At 44.6% G+C, this 23,191-nt stretch overlaps 1 protein-coding gene across 1 annotated transcript in view; it reads left to right on the plus strand.

The window, feature by feature from the left end:
• The window catches only part of LOC6546099 (junctional adhesion molecule A), a 62,860-nt gene that overhangs the window by 27,717 nt on the left and 11,952 nt on the right, over positions 1 to 23,191 (plus strand). The window contains exons 2-5 of the mRNA XM_026977665.1: positions 1,574 to 1,815; positions 5,130 to 5,340; positions 5,836 to 5,963; positions 9,185 to 9,353. Coding sequence (XP_026833466.1) covers positions 1,574 to 1,815; positions 5,130 to 5,340; positions 5,836 to 5,963; positions 9,185 to 9,353 — 750 coding nt within the window. The remainder of the gene's footprint in view (positions 1 to 1,573; positions 1,816 to 5,129; positions 5,341 to 5,835; positions 5,964 to 9,184; positions 9,354 to 23,191) is intronic.

Raw genomic sequence — 23,191 nt, forward strand, 5'->3', positions numbered from 1 at the left:
ACACACACGCAGACAGGCAGACGGACGGACAGGAGGAGCATTTGCCAGCTGGATAAGTGGTGACTGTGGCGAAGAAGATGCCAATTGCAGTGGGGAGAAGTTTAAATTAAATGCCACCTTCACTCAAATTAACCCACATTAAGCATATTGAGCTTGCCACGCCCCCTTGTGCTTGGAAAAGCGCGTCACTTGGGGGCGGGTGGATTTTCCCAGCTCTATGTTGTTTAATGAAGCCGAAGTTGTGGGTGTGTATGTGTACGTTTTGAAACACTGAGAAAAAATACATACATTTCTTAAAGTGATATTTGCTATAAAATGGCCACTTTGTTAAGCTATCTAAGGCAACTAAGGCCACTTTCTATTATTGAAACAAAATTTGAATATTTTTTAAACGACAGCTTGTAATTTTTCTCTGTGCGCTTGTGAGTGTGCGTGTGTGTGCGAGATGTGGGCGCGTGCATGTGGAAAAACAGTTTTCAAATGAATGCAAGTTTTAATCCTTGAAATATGATTTGAGTGCAAATATTTTGCATAACCATGAGCTCGACAGTGAAAAGGGTTTGCCGCAGGAAAAGAAAGGGAGACTTGCGGTCTTGCCATCTGTGTGAGTGAGTGTGCGTGTGTGAGCAGTGACACAATTCCGCTGGCAACATGCATGTGTGTGTATGTGTGCACTTGTACTTGCCAACCGCAAACACTTCACTCGCTCGAAGGTTGCCCCCTTTCTCCAATTCCCTTTCTTCTCACTGCTTTCTCCCAGTCCCTTCGCCATTTTCAGCATCTGGTAACGAGGAGCCTTCACTGTACAGTGACTTACATTTTTAGAAACATGACAGCCACAAAATGTGATTTTCCCATATCTAATACTTGTATCATAAAAATTATTCATAATCAGAAGTGGAACCTTCAGAGTTGCGCCTTTTCATGCTTTAGAACTTTAGTCAGACTTTTTAGTCTTTTTTAAATCATATAAAATTAATAAATATGATAAATATAAACTTCCCATTATTAACTAGTAAACAATACGTTGATGAAATAGTTATTGTTATCAAAGATGAAATACCTTCTTGTCACTGTATCTCACTGCCACCACTTGCATTTAGAAATACATTTGACCAGGACCCTCGGTTATCATTCAGATTGCGAGTAAATGGTCATGGGCCCAATAGTAGGGCCCTGGGCCACTTGAACCCACCTTTCGACCACAGAGGCGGGCAGCAGAGCGCGTTTAATGAGCAAAGTTAGGGCGGTACTCGAATGCGACCTCTGACCCCATGAAAAGAGTGTTACTCAGCGTGTTGGGGTTTTTGGGGCGAATCCGAGTGAGTGAATGAATGTAAATGTCATTTTGTGTGCGACTGGCAGGCTGCACGAATTTCTTGCCAACAGATGCACTTTGGGTTTTTAATATTTTCGTGGTGAACCGCACAAAGATAAAAGGTTCACATTTGCATACGTATGCCAAGGGAGGGGGCTTGGGCTTAGCTTTAGCATTTGTGTCTATTTGCAGCTTTTGACTTTTTCACACCGAAATTCACTTCTCACTTTGCCGTTTTTTCCAACCCATTTTCAGACATGACAAACGGCGGCGTGCAGGGACCCATCGAGGGCTACAATTCGCTGGACGACCTGCTGACAACCACGCCCACTCCCGGCCAGGCGGCCCTCCTCCTGCCCACCGCGCCCACCGCCGCCTACACCCATCCCAAGTGGATGGAGCCCTACTTCGATCCCTCGACGCCGCGCAATGTCACCGCCCTCATGGGCAAGTCCGCCTATCTCAGTTGCCGTGTGCGCAATTTGGCCAACAAAACGGTGAGTTTCGGCTCCAAGATGCACTCGCAGAAAAGAATTATTATATTTGGAAGACTTCAGAAAAATGTAAGACTTAATTTTGAGAAGCACGCTTCTAAACTTAATTTTTGCATGTTGATTTTTCCTTATAAGCGAATGCTGAAGTGACTAACCATCTGTGATTTGCTGCAGCCCAAAAATCATATTAAAAGTGGCATCTTTTATTCATGTTCGTAAGACCCAGCCAAGTACGCTTTGTTTCTTTAAGTGTGTAGCTGAATCTGACTGTTTCCGATGCGGGACTTTCGGGGTAACAGCGAACTCGTGTCGAAAAGTTTGTTGTCGTGCGTGTCGACAACGAGTCTTCGTGGCCATTAAAGTTTGGGCCAACTTGCGTTCGTTCTCCATGCGCGGAATAATTTTTATTTTTTGTGGCCGCCTTTTGCGTTGATTTCTTGGCCGATTGCCTAAAAACTGGTCGCCGACGCGTAGACCAAAATGTAATTCCCCTAGCATGACGGTGAAATTTTTAATTAGTTCCTTAACCTCACAGCACGCCCCTCATTCTGTTTGTGTTTTGCGGTAAGGCGGCTTTCAAGTTGTCTTCAAGTTTTGGGTTTTTTGTCTCTTTGCAAATTTAGCAATTTCATTTTTTACCTCCCCGTATTTTGTTCTGTTGTTGTTTCGCAATTGTTTCTTTTGTTTATCTGCTTTAATTGCTCCCGTCCTCCTCGTTGGTGCGGGGTCACAAGACAAAGGTCGGCCGGGAGCAATCTGCTGCTCCTCGGGGCTTGATCTCCAGTGTTTCCTGCCGTCACATTCAGACGGCATACAGATTCCCCAGAGATATGTATTCATGTGTTTTGTAATCGTTTTGCAGCATTTAATTTGGCCAGCTGGCAGCCTCTGGAAAATGTGCTTAGTGAAATGTATATAATTGTCGAAAGGTGACTGCGAAGGGTATCAACTTTTTAATATGAAAGATAGGTTTATGAATAATTAGGCAGTTGGCAGTTGGCAGATGGGCGGCGATTAATGACTGAGGGACACACGTCTCGGTGCCCCAGGCGATGCTTTATTATCCTGCGAAAAAAGGAAAAGAGGAAATTTGCATATAGATGCCCGCCAATTCTCATTTTCGCCATGCTGCCAAAGGGAAAATGCGATGCCAAAAACCAACAAACTTTCAACACGCTCGCGAGCACTTGACACAAATGCGCCACCAGGAAGTGGATACCGCTGGCAGCCAGCAGTGAAATGGAGCTGCGGATGCGAGTTGCGGATGCGAGTGCGAACGCGGATGCGGATGCCGTTAGCAGGGCGCAACTTTTAATTTCTTGCCAAACAAAAGAGGGACGATGAGAGCCAGTCCCCAGTAAACTCACCCATGTCGGCTAACACATACATCAACTGTGCAACCTCAAGTGGGCGAACCCTTTTGAGTCCTGGCCCTGCCACGCCCACCTCCCCCTCCTCACCCTCCTCCCCCTGCTGCTCAGCAATCTGAATTGCATTTGAGCGCGAAATTATTTAAACAATTTCACGAAATTGCTCTCGCCGCACGCGTCAACAGCATTTGGCTCACAGTCCGAGTTGCACGATCCAAAAGTTGCACTGCCGCCACGGAGCACCACCCAGCTGCACCACTTGGCACCACCCGGTGGCTCAATGGGTCCTCCCCTCCCCTCACCAACCCCACCCAGGGGCACAACTCGCAACTTGAAGCGGAATGTCGAGCTGTTGTTGCTGCTTCTCATGTCGTACACGGCAAGAAAATGTTTGTTCACAACCATCAAATTCAATGCATATTGGATTTGTTATAACAAGAGTACTTGCTCATATCAGTTGAATTAGCGTAAAAGATACATGTTTGATATTTTTGGAACCTAAAATGTAACATACGGAAAATAATGCCTTTATGAACTGGATAAACCATCGTAATGATGATGAATCATTTATAAAGGTGCTGGATGCATCCATCAATGTGATACAGTTTTTGTTCATCACACGTGCAACTAAGAGAAAAATCGTGTATTGATATAATCATATCTGTGGTGTAATGCCCAATTTGGGTATTGAAGTGGCCTAATTTGTTTGCTCTGCATGTGCTTTTCATATTGCTGGGGCGTTGCTGCTAATATGAGCCCACCCCCTGGGGGCGGCGGGGGCTGGAGTTTGGGGCCTTGGGGGCGTGGCTCCATTACAGGACCGCATGCAGCACAGCGTGCACTTGTTAATTACGCTTTAATTTGTTGCGTAAAATGTTTGTTTAATGGCGGCGCTGTCGTTGCGAGTGTGTGCGTTAGTTGTCAAAAGTGCGAGAGCCATGTTTTTCGCACTTTTATGCACTCTTGGTGGCTTTTTTTTTGTGCACAGAGCAGCAGTAATCACCTAACCGAAAACAGAGCTCGACAGGATAACTGCATGCAATCCTTAAACCGAAAACGGAATTGTTGAAGGCGGCCCTCGAAAGTATGCAACAACATTGCGTATAATTAAACGCACGCATGCTTTCCTTTCACTGCGAGAAAACACCATACACTTGTATGTACGTGTGGCGGTGCATGTGGGTACTCGGCTGTCAAGTGCGATAATTTCGCATTTACATTTGACTTAATAAGTTTATATAAGCCGCCGCCCTGCCAGCTTACAAAGTTATCTCTGTGCACCGCAAACTACTTAAAAAGTTTGTGATAATTAAGCAAAGCCAAAACAGCTCGAGCACGACCAGAGCACCAGCAGCAGTGGTTTCTCTAGAGGATCCGCCGAGATTCGTGGATTCCCCCTGTATTCCAACCGAACCCGCCGGAAATTCAAGCAGCCGCTCGTCACACATCGCTCATACGTCACGTACGCCCAGCCGAAAAATATGCAAAACTTTTTCGGGACGCCTTTGGATCCTTCAGCTCCTTCTAGATGGGTGTTTTATTCGATTTTGATGGCACTGCGTCGGCAATTCATTTTCAATTGCTGCATTTTTAATGGGCAGCCGCCTACTCAAGGCGCAGACAAATGACGCGATTTTACGAGTTTTAAAATAATGATATCGTTTTGGCTGCAGCGCGGCAAAGCAAGTGTGAGTTAATTGTTTAAGTATGATTCTTCAAAAGCTGTGTTGGAAAAGTGCTTCAATGAAAGGAGTTAGGAGTTACTCAACTTAGTAGCAAGTTATTTACCTTTGCCTGCACTACCACATCTCATATATTTCGCCACTTTTTCCAGCAATGTCTGTACTCCATTAGGTGGAGTGGAGTACACCCCACGCCAGGAGCAATCCTTTTGATTTAGCCCTCTCGAGAGTGCAAATATTTACGATTGTTTCTGGTATTTTACAGGTGTCCTGGATCCGGCACCGCGACATCCACATACTGACGGTGGGCTCGTACACCTACACCAGCGACCAGCGATTCCAGGCGACCCATCACCAGGACACGGAGGACTGGACACTGCAGATAAAGTGGGCCCAGAAACGGGACGCCGGCATGTACGAGTGCCAGATATCGACGCAGCCGGTGCGCAGCTATTTCGTCCGCCTGAATGTCGTGGGTGAGTTGAGCAGTTGAAGAGGTGTCCTTTGGATCGGCATCGGAATCGAAATCGGGGTCGGGATCGGCATTCCGGTGCCGATTCGGTTTCGGGCACACGGGCTTCATAAAAAATCCACCATTTGTCGTCGTCGCAAATAACAAAGGACACTCTCTCAGCGGCTGATGACAAAATACAATAAAAAATAAAAAGAAACGAAAAGAAAAAGAATTGAAGCACACCCCGAATTGCAGAGAAAAACGAAGTTGTTGAACAAATAAATTACACACGGCAAACGAGTGAGTAACACGCACGGCCAAGGAAAAGCGAAGTCCCACGTCGAAGGGACTTCGAGGACCTGGTTTTTATACGACAATAATTCCATTTTATCTCGTACTTTATTATTCTACAGTGCCAGCCAACGCTCAGCGCCCACCTTTCATCCTCATCTATATATTTTTCTCCATGCACTTACTTTTCCTCGCCTTTCTCTATCTTTCTCGGTGCCTCGCCCAGTGCCAACGGCCACCATCCTGGGAGGTCCTGACCTTCACGTGGATAAAGGCAGCACCATAAATCTCACTTGCACTGTAAAGTTCAGCCCCGAACCGCCGGCCTACATCTTTTGGTATCACCACGAGGAGGTAATTAAAGCTTATTGTTATTTTACAGTCTCTGAAAACGGACCACTTCGCGTTAGTTCATCTCAGCCACTCGAGAAAGTAAACGTAAACGGTTTTAATTCGTGGGTTCTTGGTTGGTTTTCATTGTGCAACATTTATTTATTTATTTCCCTTAATAAGATAGGTTGCAAACTTAATAACAGACCTTGGATCTCACTTATTTCCGAACCAGTCTAATTGCCCTCATCAGCAATATTTCGTTTCGCTTAACAATGACATATGTCATTCCCAACTTGGGAAAGCTGACTTCCAAATCAGAAAACTTCAATGCCTTCGAGCAAACTTCGTTGCTCATACGCCACCGGGTGACACAGAAGTTATCCTTCCATATCCTTCCATTGCCGTTTCAGTCGGTCTGTTTTTCTGTTTTTGGGTTACCCTCATCAGGTTTAAACGTCAGCTGCTGTTATTTTAATGAGCGAATCAACGCGCCCGGTCGTCCTGCGTCCTTCACACATGCAAATGCAAATCCGTCAAGGATAACTCGGCCAGTGACGTTTTGGCGGACAGGTCATGTTTAAATTACCGCTGTTGACAAATAGAAGGATAAGGAAATGGGAGCAGAGAATTTTCAGATCGGCTGCTCAACTTGTACCTAATTGTCCCTTCGCTTCTGCCAATTAGCCCTGTTGTCTTAGCCAGGCTAAGCAGCAGCCAGTGCTGGCTAATTGCAGAGTGCTAAATCCGCAACAGTTGCACGCTAATTGCGTTGCAAGAGCCAAACAAAATATCAACAAAAAACGCTTGGAGTAAAAGATTGTGGGGCACAAAAAAGAGAAAGCGGTGGTAAATGCGCTGCACACACAAAATCCGGCCAGCAACTGCTGCTCACTTCTTGCACAGCCACTTGGCGTATTTTAATGTATTCCAGGAATTTTCTAATTAAAATCCTTCTACAGCTGTGGACCAAGTGCACCTGTGTGTGGCCACAGGACCTTAACGCGTCCTTGCTGCAGGCTTTGCGAAGTCCTGCGCTGTCCTGTTCGCCGTACTTCGTGCTCCGTGCTCCGTGCTCCGTGCACACGGATTATTTACGATCCATGCAAATTTGCTGTTAATTAGTTTAATGGATGGATAAACCCAGTTGATGTACTTGCAGCGCGGAGCCCTGAAATGTATGCAACACTTTTTGCCTCGCACTTCCGCTCGCTAATTGTAATTAACGTGTTGCATATTTTCGCCTCTTCGCACATGAGGTCAGGTCCTTGACAGCTCGACTGTGGCATATGTGTGGCTAGCATGCCGGATGGATTCCGGCTAATTCCAGCAAATAACTGACATTTCACGTAACCTCGGTTTCAGCTAATAGCCAATTTCTTTGCCCAGTTTCAGCATTCAAGTGGGATTTTCAATGGGTCGCCAGTTTGCTCCACTTTTCACGATTATTTCAGTCAAATACTGCGCCTTGAGCGACTTTTATTTACTCGGGATTTTTATGACCCAAGGCTTGCTGGATTTTTATGCTTGAAATATGGGGGCGATTATTGCGTGGCCGAGTGCCACATAAATCCTATATATGCGCATTTTCAATGAGCTACACTTTACACAAATATTTTATTTACTTTTTGCCCGTTTCCGGCCGAGTTATTATTTCCTTTTGTGTCTTTTGTATGCCATTTTCCTGCCCACCCCACTCGCCAATACCATTACCAATCCCATCTGATCCACCAGATTGAAGAAGTCAGCAGCAGCTGCAGTTGTCATGAAAATTGCAGGCGGCACGCCATGAATTTTTAAGCTTCCAATGGCAGGATGCTTTTTATTTTCAATTTATCAAATGACAAACTGCAGACTCGCATTTATTCCAACTCACTGGTAATTCGGCCGCGCCCCCTTGCCGCCCAAGCTCATTAACTAATTTGCGCCGAGGGCAAAAATATTATAACACAAATATGGTTTTTATGCTGGAGTCGGCAATAATGGTGCCAGGATATCGTGTGCCTACTGATAGGCAAACTTTTCACTTGCCAAAAGTTTGTGCGACAAACTTTGTGTCATTTTCATTGTTTTCATGACTGACATCCACTGTTTTGGGGTATACTCGTAAAAGAGGAGTCATTTTGTGCGATATTTATTTACACAAATATATATACTTTCTAAATTAGCGATATTTTTGCAGAGAACAATTCTACCAAAAAACTTAATATTACATAGAATTGAGAATTAGAATTGAGGAGTTGCCCAATTTGCCATGTCAACGGATGTAATTGTGCAATCAACACATTTTCATAATCGCTATCAATGATTTATCTGACTTATCCAATTTCCTGCCCACTTCTTGATGTCTATATCTGCTTGGCCATCGTCATCACTATCAGTGACACTAACTTTGCTTCCATTCCTCCAACTAGCGCAAATGTCGTCGATTAGTTGGGATTAGATGGCAGATTATGCGCCCGAGGTCCTTTGGCCAAGGGTTGTGAGCCGCCTCATTTCCGCCGCTGTTGTTTCTAGCATTTCTTTTCGCTTCTGTTGTTGGTGACAAAGTCTTTGCCCTGTCAGCGGCATTATGTGTTAATATCAATTCTCTGTCAGTTCGTTTCCAACGCGAACTTTGGCCCTGCTGTATTGGCAAATTATTCCGGTATTTGTTTTTGTCAGCTGGATGGAGCGACTTAATATGCATTCAGCCGCTGTTAAATCCAGTCCTTGACAGGACCTGCCGTCATTCTGCACAAATCGATAATACCAAGTCGTCTGCCATGGCTGCCAGAAAGTAATAAGCATAATGAGGGCAGAAGCAGCCTTAAATCCGCCTCATTTGGATGGCATTTCAGGCGATCTTTGATGTCGAAAGTTAACTTTAATCACCAAACCCGCCGCCCATCGAACTCCAATTAAAATCACAATTTCCACGAGTGTCAGTCAAGGGCAGTGTTTTGTGACACCCTCAATTATTTTGCACTTCAGGTGTATAATTTAGACTGCGATGGCTGGTGAGGGAAATCAAAAGCAGAAATCAGCAGACAATTTTACGTAACTCACTTACTGTGCCACATGTTTTGCAACATTTTTCGCCACTTTAAAGGAGGGTCAAAAGTGGGATTAGGCACAACAGCCGTCGGAACATGCGACTTGCTGTTTGGGCGCTCATTGTTTTGACATTATTGCGGGCAAGGGAGTGGGCATTTAACATGCATGGAAAATACTAAGGACTCACCACTCTCCTCCTCCATTTGCAGGTCATTAATTATGATTCATCAAGAGGCGGCGTGTCGGTAATTACCGAAAAGGGCGATGTGACAACCTCATTTCTGCTCATACAGAATGCGGATCTGGCCGATTCGGGCAAATACTCCTGTGCGCCCTCCAATGCAGATGTGGCCAGTGTGCGTGTGCATGTCCTAAATGGTAAGTACCCATTGCCCTGCCCCTAGTCAGTAGCACCGCCCGAAAATCGGGACAATCGGAGCACTCCTCCTCCGGCCAAATATCCGAGTGCCACGCCCATCAAATGCCATTTGTGGAGGAGCGCTTACATTAACTGACAAACGAACCCGACAGCCATCCACTGCGCTGGCATTTTGTTTTCTTTGTTGCGCTTAAAGCTCCGGTGCACACGAAAAAATAGCACTTTTTGAAACAGATTTGTATCTAGAATGTATATAGTTGTATGCAGCGTGCAGGGAAAATGTGGATCTGTCGGAAAGTTAGTTAGTTGTTAGTTCCGAAACTGGAATAGAAACATAAGAATGTTTTAAATACTAATTTCGTGATATACGGTAACGGAATCTAATAATAATCATTGGGTTTTTCCCTTACAAGAAAAGTACCCAAAAACATTTTATTTTGTATTTAATGCTTATAGCCGAGGTCGAGTAGAAATTGATTTCTTGCCGTGTGACAAATTTTCAAATGTCCTGGCAGCACTGCTTTTGCATCTGAATACATGTATCCGTGACAGGGCGTTACCCAACGGGCCGTTTTATGAAGTCAAATGGACCTGGCCCGGGGGCTGGTTCCAAGTCCAGAGGTCCGCCAGTGGACAGTGGTGACCTCCGACCGCCTTGACCCACTGCAAGCCCACTGAGCCCGCTTTCCGATTGCAATTTCGGCTCATTTCCGCCTGCATGCAGGATGCCCGTGACTCTTTCACAATTGACCGGCTCCGAGTCCTTAATAAATTGTGCAGGAACTCGGCTCGCTTGATTTCCAGCCGGACCGCAAAAGTGCAGCGGCTCCACAATCTCCCGTATCCATTGGCTCAGTGAAAATGGCCCAATTTTCGGTTTTGATGTTTTGATGTGACCCACGGGGCGAGGGGGACTGGTTGTTTTGTAGCGGGTTCGCAGCACATAATCGCATCAATTATGAGCAAATTAATTAGCACACTGCGGTTAATTGCAGTTAAGTGAGTGCCAGACAGACGAGCTGAGTTCCCACAGTTTCAGGCTGCCGGGAAAGGCTTTCCCGCCAGCCAAAACACAAAGACGGATACCGGCGACATTTACAAATTGCCAGTGGGACTGCGTGGGAGGAGGAATTGTTGCAATTTGCCGGCATAATCGCTGTCGATCGTCGTGGATTTGACACAGTTAAAATAAATTACGTAATTGTAAAGGCCACAGACAAGGACAAAAGGCAAGGAGACGGAGGGTGGGGAAAAGTCCTGCGACTATGACAACGAATGGCATACAATTTGAGAGGAGAGTGCGGGCCTGGGCGCACCGGATGCGGAAATGAAGGGGGCACGTTTTTCAATCATGCTAACAGCACCATGGTGACCCCGACTACTGACTACTGGCCACCACCCAGCGTTTTCCCGCAAATGGACCGCAAATGGTAACGTGCGGAAATCCATGCTGTTGCCATTGTAAACGTTTGCCAGCCATTATGCATGAATGCATAGAAATAGAATTCGGGGGCGAGAACGGGGATCCTGTTTTGGGGCTTTTTCGCAGCACCCAGGTGGGCGCCATGTTTCGGAGATGCCCGTGCGATAGTGGGTTTAACAAACAAAATAATGAAGCAACAGCCCCGACATGCAAAGGGCCAAAAGCCGCGGCACGCGGAAAATCCAAAAAGAAAAATGTTGGTCACGAAATATACGAGCTTACACTACTCCGGATGTTCTAGGCGAACCAGCGATAAGCTGCGAGTGAAATCCGATGTTTATTGCCTTTCAAAACTGTTTGAATGAATCTAAAATCGCGACATAAGTCGAAGCCACTGGAAAAAAAACGCTCTTTACTAAAATGTTTCACTTTAAATAAGACAAACTAAGACAAGTAGTACAAATTTAAGCATGCTTCCCTTATTTATATAAATTATGTGAAAATATTCAGTTCATAAATAACCACTTAACAGTTAATTGACTTTCATCTACCTTTGACAATGTAAAAGTTAATTGCATTCATTTGTTTATTGCATTCTAATCAGTGATAAAGCGAACTGTTGGCCTTATTATGAATGCGCTTTTGTGCTTTTTTTCACCTTACAGTTATTAAAAATACTTGTGTTTTATATGTTTCAAACAAATGTGCCAGAATGTAGTCGAGATTAGCTCCTATTGACTTTATGGTTTAACAAGGCATGCGCCCTTTGTTTTTAATGTTAAACGACAAACCCATTTCCATTTGGGTTATTGAAAAACTGTTTGTAAAGCGGATTAACAAGTCCCTAATATGTTGTGGACTGAATGCAGATATATACAATCGTAATCTGTATGTAAATCAGATCATCCATTTGGATATAGCTTCTGAACTTCGACCTTCGCCTGCGTTTGGTCACCACGAGTCTCAATGGAAGGTCGAAGGCCACTTGAATTCGAGCGTTAATGACAGAAGCAGGGCCTCGTGTTGTGACAGGCAAACAAACGCAGCTCATAGCAGCTCAATTGTCCTTTTACCAGCCCCAAGTTGCCTGGCAATCAGAAATGTCCTTCAGACGCACCATTCTCCTGCAGGACAGGATGTGCATAGGTCATCATCTAGCTGGTGAGATGGTGAGAACTGCTTCAAGGTTTGTTAGCTGTCGCAAGGCAGTGGTCATCAAAGTGAAGTATCTGAGTGTGTACTGGAATTCCATCAAATAATATTTATTAAATAGGCATGGCATCAATAAAAAATGGTAGGAAATGCTTAGTTCTAGAGTGGAATGATGTATGCAGCTCTTAAACGCAATGCAAAATACTTTAAGGGGCCTTCTATTCCGTTTGTTCCCGTCTGTATTTATTAATGATTAGTTCCTACTGAATTTACTGAGTGTTATGCCGGCACTCAAGTTGCCCGAAGCTGTCAGGAGCACATCCTGGCGAATATCTGACTTGGGAAGCCGTCGAATTGAGTTTCGCCACAGCCGCATTAGTGGGCATTCCCGGAATGCTGGAGCACCATTAAATTGGATATGGAAACCACAGGGGAAAACCACTGTGCACTCGGCGCCTTGAGAGCGATTGCACTGGATGTGCCTGTCAATCAGGCAACAATTGGGTAAATCAGGACTCGGAGCTCAGTGCCAGGCCATGTCCATCCACGTTGCGTAGCCGGAATGCCTAAGCAGGTAGTTTGCCCTATTTGCTGCTGATGATTTCGATGCATCCTTGCAGGATGGAATTCGATGGGGGTGGCATGGAACAACATCCATCTGGCTCCATTCAATTATGGTCAAAGGAGGAATGATGGCAGAGGGGGATCAGGTGACTCGTGGCTTGGCATATTGATATTTGTGCGGCATACGGCGCTGCAGCCTTCGCAGTTTACACTTGAGAAATCAAACGGAATCACCGACAAATGTCCTGGCCACCTGATCCCAAACCCTCCTACAAAAGGAAAAAAACTTGGGGACAAGAACGAGAAAATCCAAAGTTTCGATTTATTTTCGCCAGTTTGAAATTTCTTTGGCTATTTGTGTAGCGCCGTTGTTGGCCGGCTGCTCATCAAACGCCAAACGGCTCAGGCAGATCGAGAAAGTGTGAGAAGTTAAAGCCTTGACCTGCTTCCCGTCCAAAAACGGAGGAGCCAAATCCCCGTGCCTTGCTGCACGTATCGAAGTCAGCCGTATGTCCTGCAAAACTCACACACACACACACACGCCGAAATCCTTTAGCCAAGTTTCGCAGGACGGCGAATTTATTCCACTTCGTGTTTCCCGACAACGCTGTGTGCTGCAGATTAGCTTTGTATTTTGTCACAGGAAATTACATTGCGCCTTAAGGATGCCGTAGCGCAAAAATTCGTTTCATTGTTTGCGCGTTTGTATTTGTGCGCTCCGCTGACTGAGTGCCCGACCTCCTGATCCTGGTCTTTGGGCCAGGATTCCTAGTGCTGGTCCGTGCCGGAGTCCGATTCCCCAGAGCCATTCCCAGGCCTGCACTGTGGAGAATACTGGAGATTACTAACGTTTTACTTCCTGATTCGATGTGTGCACTTGCAGGTACAAGTTGTGTTTGAAGCTCTCGGAGATTATACATTGATGTCTAGGAGAAATGAGTTAATCAGCATGAAGCACCTTTCAGATCATAATACCACCTCTACTTTCGAATACCATTATGTCGGTTATTCGCAAAGCTTAAAACTCTTTTCTCAGTGTAGCGCGCAGGTATGCTCCATTCGCCATCTTTCGCCTTTAATCGTGTGTACGTGTGTCACTGAAGTTGGCGAGAGTTCTCTGGTTCAGGGAATCCTGGCAACTGTCCACCTGCCCTCCACTGCTGCCCCATTAGTCTGTACATTAGGAGCAGCACACAAAGCTAACACTTCCTGTGTGGATGAGTCTATGTGAATGTGACGCACTGTTGTTGCTGCAGCTAGTTTGGCATTCCGGCTACACAATTTAATACAAGCTACAGCAAATTGCAGAGTCTAGATGTGTGTATTTAAATGGCAATGATGGCATTTTGCTGATAGGCGCCAACAATTACACTGCGACAGAGAAGGGACTCTAATTGGCGAAGCTCTACAATGCTTACTACAATTATTAAATTCAGATGGTAGCTAAGTTGAGAAAGCCATGCCATTTAAGCGAAACTTCCCTTTAAAATAATATAGTTATATTCTTAGATGTTAATTAACATCCAAACCTAAGGATATTACGCAAGAATCTTTTTCAAATAACAATTTCAAAAGAGCCCAACTATCAAATACTTATTCTGCACCCAGTAGGTACCACCAATTTTAAGTATTTCTTGATTATCCCCCCACTTTCCTACAGTGCACTCTCCCGAAAACTAATGCCTGGAAAAACTTTGTCCATAAGTCATGATAGCATTTCCGTGTGTGGGTTTCCACATCTGAGCTCTGTCGCCATCACAATCTCTCATTCCTAGAACCCTCGCTTCATGCATAGTCAATCCTCGGAGATTGCCGGCTAACATAATTTGTGCCATGTTGAACAGCAGCAAAGCCAAGTAGCAAAAGTATGGAGATGGGATGCTGCGACCGCAGACCACCCCGATAACTCCTTCGTTGCCGTAAAAGTGGGTGGAACATTTTGGGTTGGCGGCAAACAAATCCGCAGCTAATAATATACGGCTTTTGCTTATTAGATTCATACATTTTCTAGCCAAGTTTTGACGCATATGCGTACGTGGGCGGATATTCTTTTCTATCGTGTGGGTATCACTTTGAGTCTAATGCCCATTATGTTTCGTTTTATGGGCGCACTGCGTGCTCGAAGTACCCTGCAGAAAAACTCGAATTCCATCTTTCCACAGGCACTCGAAGTGATTTTAATAAAATTACCAAAGCGTGTAGGTAAAAACAACTTGTGAGCTGGCTGCGTGGCATGTAAATCCTGGGCAGAAATCGCTGCCGTTGGCAGAAAATTGTTGCCATCGACCTATGATGAAATCGGGCCAAATTGCATGATTTACGTAATGGAATAAATAAAATAAATTGCTTAATTTACTGATAAATTACATGAGCAGCAGCAGACGAAAGTTTTGCCGTGACATATGTGGAACGGGTGGTGCTGGTTGGGTGTTTGGGTGGTTTTGGTTGCTTCAGTGGCTCAGGCTTTGTGTGAGTGGCTCAGGGTGTCATGGATACACTTACGAAGGGGGGACTTGGGGGCAGGCCTTTGTTTTCCTTTTGTTTATTTCTGCATTTTTACTTTGGCACATTTTACGAGATTAATTTCGTTGCCCAGGCGATACCTTTCGGATTGGCTGGGGGTGTTGGGTGGGCGTGTTGGCTGTTGGCTGGTGGGTGGAGGACAGTGGTCAGCTGCAACCACAATAACCGCAGGCCAAAGTCCCACACACAAAAGGCAGAAGAAAAATGGCGGAAGGATCTACAGGCGTGTAAACTACGGCTACTTAACCCACACAATCGTAAACGCACCTGGGCTCCTACTCCAGCTTTGCCTTCGGAAATTTACGGAGAGATTTATGCCAAAACCTAATTTCATGGAAAACTTATTGTTCTCGTGTGTATTTTGAGGTCAGCATAACTGGCTGCACTATTAAGCCGAACGTGTTCAGTTCGCTGGCCAGGCTTTTGTAGTATTTTAGTTTCAGCCACGTTATTGCCGCCCGACTTGACCCAAATCTAATTATTTATGTTAATCGCTCGCCGTAGCCCATATATCAAATCAGTGAAATGCATTATCAGCCGACGTTATGATATGAGTATACGGATTAATTTAAATTAGTGCATCTGCTGCACTGCACGGCACTCGTGGCCAAAAAAACGTTTCTGGCTAAATGAGCTCATATCTAAGTGGCTACGATGAGGGGACACGTTCGCAGCCGAGTCGAGCAAACAAACTAATCGAAAGTAGGGACTCTCCAGGTCACTGGACAAAAGTATAATCTCACCAGATGCACCAGAAGCTGCAGCTCAGGCTCCACGAACAACACAGTCAACTTTACAATCTGGCAGGACTAATCTCAAAGGATACTGTGTGTGTGTGTGTGTGTGTGGCAAAGTCATCCCAGCAGATTGGCCTTCTATCAATGCATTTGGTCGGTTGCATTTTCTACCGCCGCCACCCACTCCATTTGAATTTTCAATTGAAATCAAGTCATAATGTGACCCAACTGGCCAGGACTCGAACGAGACGGCTACCCAAATTACAGCTGGACTCATTTATGGTCAGAGCGGATATCAAAATTTAATTAAATTTTCATTTTCAATTTCGCTGCTGTCTCACTACGGGCATGTGTGTGTGTGTGTGTGTGCTTGTATGATTGCGGGTGGTTTAAGTAGCCGGCAGAAATCAATTTTTTTTCCAAACACTGCCATTTCAATTGAGGACACTGCAAAACTCAATTATGACAACTGAAACGGGCAGCCAAAAAGATTCCTAAAGACAAAGAGGGAAATCGGGGAAAAAATTTCGATTATCCAGCTCTCTCGGTGGTCGAACATTTTTCATCGTGGTGTGTTTGGTCATTTCCAAATTTGTCACATGACATGAGGCAGCAACAACTTGCCCCGGCATAATGTTGGCTTTGGCATTAATGTCGTATTCCCCCCACTCCCGCTGCCGTGCCAGTCGATTTTCCCTTTCGGGGGACTCCCTTTTCCCAATCACATTCAATTCCCTGCTGCCATGGAGTCGTCCTGGGACGCTCTGGGGATTTTAACGAATGTGATTTGAAAATCAAGTTTTTGCGCAAATTGTGAAAACGAATAAAAGGCATCAATCATTCAGTCGAGCATCGGGTGAGCTGGAGTGTATAGTAAATGTCATTGCCATGGACTCGCCATGGCCTCGCCATGGACGGTCAGCTGAATAATGCGGCAGGTTGTCGAGTAGAGTAGATGGGAATCCTGGACAGGAGTCGGTGGACTTCCGCTTGCCGGGGCATTTCCGCCGGCCACTAAGCGCCATGCTCAATATGCCAGTCGCCAGGACCCTCGTCTATGAGTGAGTCCTTGTCCGGCGGCCAGAGGTCCAAATAGAGTCCTGAAGTTCATGACTGTGTGCATTTATGGGCTGATCCCCTTTGCGAATTCCCTTTCGCTGCCGTCCATGCTGGCACATTAACAAAGTTAAGCCAGCACATCGGGTGCTAACGTATATTTGCCTGGACTCTAATGAGATTTCTAGGTACTAAGAGGAGCAAGGATGCGCAGCGACAAAGTATCAAACGCAGTCCTGTGAGATCTGTTTTAAAAATCGAAGTCACAGCTCAATCGAATTTTTTGTAGTATGAATTAGTCTTTACTGTATCACGAAAATATTTGTGTAAATACTTAAGGCTTTCGCGTTTTTTTTCGTTTTCTCCGAATTTTATTTGACACTTTTTTTTTCGGTGCAACATCCTGAGTTCCTAAATATCAGAGAGCACGAATTCAACCGGCATAAACTTTAATTTCATCGTGCGAAATTGTGTTTATTTGTACGAGTATTGCTTGTACGCCTCAATTTGCTGGCCGACTTGCTTAGGGATGATGATGATGTTTTTGCCACTGCCGGTTTTGCCCTTCGCTTTATTGCCCAACTGGTTTCAATAGTACATGCGTCCAAAGGACCTGCTGTGCGGCTTTGACTTTTTGCACAGGTGACACATTCATTTGTTGACCACTTTGATTATACTAAACGAACCGAAAGCCGTTAGTGAAGTAGGTGTTTTAGCCAGGACCATGCTGTTTCCCAGATTATGTCTCTGCCAAATGGTAAATGGTAATTTGTTTGCCAGACAGGACTCTTTTGGCCCTTATTGCTGTTCTTTCGCTGGTTCTTGGGGTCGCCTAAATTGCATTTGCTTTATTAATTAAATGCCAATTTTCGCTCACAATTTAATTACGAATGCACAGGCACGAGGTTGTTATTGAAACTCACTTTCTCACGTTTTATTTGGTATGCGGTTTGAGGGGAAAGAGTGCACCGAGTGAATGAAATGACTTTGGACAGCAAAGAAACTTCAATTCTAAGTTGGATTAATCATATTCATAGGAGTTTCCAGTTCCTCCTGGAGCAGTACATTATTGCCAAGATGTGCAATTTCCTTCCTCTTTGACGCAACAAAGGAATACATTTCAATTCAGGAATGTTATTCATATCATGGTCTTTCAATGTTCGGGCCTGGCTGCCAAAAAGCAAACGTCAAAGTTCACAGTTTATACATAGCTCCAATTAAAAAGTTTTACTTTATTTCGAATTTTAAAGAACAAGGGTTTTAACGACTTTAGCATTTAAGAACTATCCTTGTAAGCTTCTTAACTCTTTGTGAATCATTATCTTGTGGCACATATAGTTAGATATCTTCGCCTACATCTCGAAGCTGTTCTTCTTTTATGCCCGACCTTCAACACCGCAGACTTTGATGAGCTTTCATATAATTGGCTTATAGTCCTGTCCCATGTTACCCATAATTAACGGCAGGATTCTGAGGGGAGAATAGATCATATGAGCCCTTTTCGAATTGTTCCCGCTTTGCTTCGCCTCCCCTCTGCCCACCTGTCCGTTGGCAGTGCTCACCTGTCTATTACAAAAACTGACGTAGCTCCCTTCGGAGCTGCACTGATGCATGAACACTATTTTGTGTTATTTTTTTTTGAGTGCATTGCAGTTTTTTCGCAAGTGGCGTGGAAAAAACGAACACCAAATGCCGAATTGAAGCTTGCAGAAATTGCCAGATGCCTGAACCCGAGTTTTTCCAGCTGCGAATATGGAATCCACGTGGAGATGAGCATGATGTGTGCCAGGATCCAGATTTCAGGCTGCAGGATGCACGATGCAGGATGCGGAGCGTCATTGTGTTGCACAAACAAATGCTTATGCCGCACCCAATCTTGCCCAGATTGAAAGCCATAATCCCGCTGCTCGTATTTTTCGCCGCCAAAATAGTGAAGGTGAAAATGCAAACTTTCGGCGGTCAGTTGCTTAATTGAAGGTTGTTCCCAAAAAAAAAAATAAACAAAAAAATAAAACATACCGACGCAAAAAGCCAGCACAAAAAAGGATAGGATTCCCTGCCGCAATCTTGCACCACAAGCGTTTCGGGCATGATACAGAAATTTGCTCAAACTCAAAGGCATTTGCTTTTAATTAAAAATTTCCACTTGGCGAACTTTGGCGACCCGCTGGAAATTACTTACTGCCAACTACAGATACTCTCGACCCTTTTGCCTGGCAAAAGCATGGGCGGCCATCATAACCGAAAGAAATGGCTGTATTATATACATAATCAATTTAGCTATGCAATTTTAATTACAATTTGTGGGCGGGGTCAGCACACATGCCACGCCTCCTCTTCGCTCTGTCTGTGGCTGTGTGTGTGTGTAAGTAGCTGCATAATGGAAAGTCGTCGAGTGCAGCCACGCCTTCGTTGTCCTTCGGCCCGGCTGACAGACAGTGTCTGCGAAAAGTTAATACACATGACGTGCAACAAATTATATTTATCGCGCATCGGCAGGCATCAAATTATCAGGGCACACCGCAAACCGCAGCAAGTAGCGAAAGGATCTCCGTGTCTCATCGACATCCCTGTGGTCCTTGTCGCCGTTGCAAATTGATGCTTAAGGACAATTTTCACTTCATTACGCGCCCCCTGCTCCCCCCACTATTGCGTCTCGTCCTTATTCTTTTTGCCAGCACATCCAATGGGTATCAGGAGTGTAGTTTACGAAGGTGCGGGTTTGACAGCAGGTGAACTCTGAAGTACTTAATATATGTATTTCGATTTCACTAAACTAAACTAGTATTTTGAATTCGAATTGATACCATTTTATGGCCAAGTGGGTCGCAGTAATACGATTAATAGTTGCCAGCCTATTTGTTAAAGCAAAATATTAATGGCGCAAGTTTAGGATGATCGTAGAAAGTTACTTTAATTATTCAGCCATTTTATTACATCTAACGATATCGACTTGAGCTCATTCGACGGTATCTAGCAGTCCATTTCGTGAGATATCATATTCATTTACACATTTCCCCCAACGTAATGGAAATTCCTTTCCAGTCGCCTTGGCCACAATTACTTGGCTGTTTGAGCAGCGATTTGCGCATAAAGTGTGGCTGGAAAACCCCTGTAGCCAACACCGAATGGTATCAAGCACAGGAAGAGGTAGTTTTATGCATGCAGTAGAAGCCATCAGCTTTTGCCACCGTGAAATTACACTTTCGATTCCCGGAGGCGAGGAAACCCTATCGCTGATGCTGTCGCGTTTTCCGGGCTTTGGCGCACCTTTGCATGAATAATCTAATAAGGAAAAATGTCGGGCGTATATTATTTAAAGGCAACCCAGCACACACACTCGCACACACGCGCGTCTAGCTTGCATAATTAATTGTGATTGATATAAGAAATTATTCGCCGGTGGCCAAGCAGATGGCACAGCCAGGTTGGGCCGAGAAAAGCCAAAAAGGGCGCAGTGAAAAATCATCTTGCAAACTGTCCCAAAATCCCACGCCCAAACAGACATTTGCTCCAATCCACACATGAAAATACTCCTAGGGTTAACATATTAGTAGCACAAACAAATTTGAAAAATAATAATGCAAGGCATTTACAAAAATATTGCTTTAATTAATTACATTAAAAAGTTGGTGTTTTCCAAGGGTTTAGTGTTTCAATTTTTTATTATTTTTAAATTTAAAAGAGCTTATGTTCATCGAAGGCATGGATTTAATACAAACTGCCAGGCGAATGAATGTCTAAAATGATATGCTATGGATTAAAATCAATCTGGCTCTACAAATTAAACTTAGTTTAATGCACAGCTATTTTTCTCAACACTCGCTTTCAGATCCGATTGCCATTCAAATGCCCGCGGGTGTGCAAAAGGGCCGAGTGATCCGCACACCTGCACACGGCAAATGGGACATCATAAAGAAACTCAATTTGTTGCCGCTCGAGCGATTTGTTTGCCACGCAAATGAACAAAACGAGTGGCAGTAAAGTGGTGTGTGTGTGCAAGTGTGTGAGTGACCGGATGCAGCGAAAGAACGGGAAACAAACGGAAAAGCAGCGTTGGCCATTTTAATTTATGTCGGTTGGCAGCGCTTTGGTAAGCTGCTTAACGCCGCCAGCGGAATAAGAACAACCAGAAAGCAGCAAGAAATGCTGGCAAAATACTAGGAGACCAGAATGGGTATGGAAAGTCGACGGACTAAGGTCTGCGAAATAACCTTAAAATATAGCAGCCGGCTTAAACAATGGCTAAGGGCGAGGCCATGTGTGTGTGGGTGTGTTGGAAAAAAATGAGTGGGGGTGTGGGAATAATTCGCTAGCAAATTGAAAATAAACGCTTGGCGTTAACTAAAAAAGCTATGCACACTTTTTCCTCGTTTGTTCAAATGTTTTTGTGTGAGCTTCAACGGGCGGTGCTTACTTTTCAACTAATGGGACATACACACACTCACATCCGCCAGGGTGTATGCTTAATTATATATGTGTGGACTGGCCGAGGAACGTGGCTTACTATCTACCGAACTTGGCTAAACTGCAACTCACATTTTGGTACTAATTGAGCTACGAATGATTTTTCGATTTAGGCTTTAGTTCAGTTATTATAGTACCTAGTACCTTAGATTTCACATTTGTAGTAAAGAATTGAAGTCCAGCATTGTTTTATAGCTTCGTTAAGGTGGGATCGATTGTTAGTATCCTTCTTGGCCTTGTTCCAATTGTTTGCCCATCCTGTGCCTGGTTATTTGGGACTAACTTTTCCCGGGGATAACCAAGTTCTGCAGCTATTCCTGTGTCACTGGATATCGAAATGTCACCGCAGCATTCACTTTGAGCCTGCTGGGCATCCTGCCCGGGCTTAACCCATTCAAAGTTGCATTTCCAATTTGTTCGGGCTTTCAATTTCAGAAGGTCCAGACACACTCGTACTGTTTTCAGCTTGGCCAAGCCAAAGTTCCATGATTAAGCGCGTTCGTTGATAATGAAGCGAAAGCAAGTGCTCGAACTCGCAGATTCGCACTCGTGTATGTGCTCAAGGAATTTCCAATTTAAAGTTGAAAAAAATATTGCTGACTCAAACTTAAATAAGCAAACAAATGGCTAAGCAGGGATCTCTGCTTGTAGACGCCTGGGTGGCACAAGGCAGCCAGTGGAGCTGGGACCACGCCCCCTTCTGGTGGCCTCTCATTACCCACAACCAATAGCCAAGTGCACACGCACCCACACACACACACACACACACACACACACGTATACCCACATACGAGCCACACTTTGCCAGCAGCACTTAATTACGAAACGGTTTTTTGGCCACGAGGAGCAGCTGCTCCTTTTTCATCCCAGATTGGGGGATTGCTGGGGCATTGTGGGGTTAAGGAGCGAGCTGCCTTTTCCCAGTTGCCTCGCTATTCCGCTGCATATGTGCAAGTGTGTATGAGTGTGTGTGAGTGTGCGGTGCAAGCAGCTGTGCCTTTTGCCTGCCATTTCGCTGTCAATTGCAACATGCATTGTGTGTGTGTGGCTGTGTGTGCGTGTGTCTGGGTGTGTGTGCCACTGATGACGACACCGACATGGCTTAAAAGGGTTTTATTTTCTATACTCTCACGAAAGTATAATGCGGAAAATCACTAGCAGATGCGCTCGTTGTAAGCAAACTAAAGTTTACCTCGCTCAACATTTATATAAGTTGTGAATTCTATACTTTCTCATTGAATCAACTGTGGGCCGCTGTATTATTACGTTTAATATATTCTAATTACATCTGACTTCTATTGGGGAAATTTTAAAACTTGGGCGGAATGAGAGTTGGTGCTTTTGAATTTATAAGTAAGTACCCGATCAAAGTATTCTACAAAATTGTTTCTGTAGCTCATGTAAGAAAGAATTTGGTTAGCCAGAAAGGACAACATTAAAGCAATCTCTGCTAAAGCTCTCGACATTTTTGCAAGGGTATTTGCCGCATCGGTGCGCAGCTTATCCTTGGCTTTTGTTTCAGCTATCCTGTTTTTGCCAACAGTCTGGAGAGCAACACTCGCGCATTAAAAAAAAAACAGCCCTTGTGATGGTTTTTTGTTTGGTTCCTGCGTTTTTAAATTATTACATCTTATTTACAATGTGCAAGTTGTCCTGGCTGCCGCCTTAAAGGCGTGGAATGTGTTGCCACTTTTGTTGTTGCATTTGCTGCATTTGTTGCTCGCTGTTTCTGTGTTCTTGTGACAAAGAAATGTTGCAAATTAAGCGCTCCACTGCGTGTACTGCTCAAAGTTGTAAGAGGCGCTTCACAGAACAACAACAAATGCGGCTGCAACAAAATTAAATAAAAATGCCCACGTTTCCTTGTTTCCAGCAGGCAGTTCACATACACATACACAGGCACACGGCACCCATA

This window comes from Drosophila erecta, unplaced genomic scaffold (assembly GCF_003286155.1).
Source record: "Drosophila erecta strain 14021-0224.00,06,07 unplaced genomic scaffold, DereRS2 tig00000021-arrow-pilon, whole genome shotgun sequence".
In the NCBI taxonomy this organism is placed as follows: Eukaryota; Metazoa; Arthropoda; class Insecta; order Diptera; family Drosophilidae; genus Drosophila; species Drosophila erecta.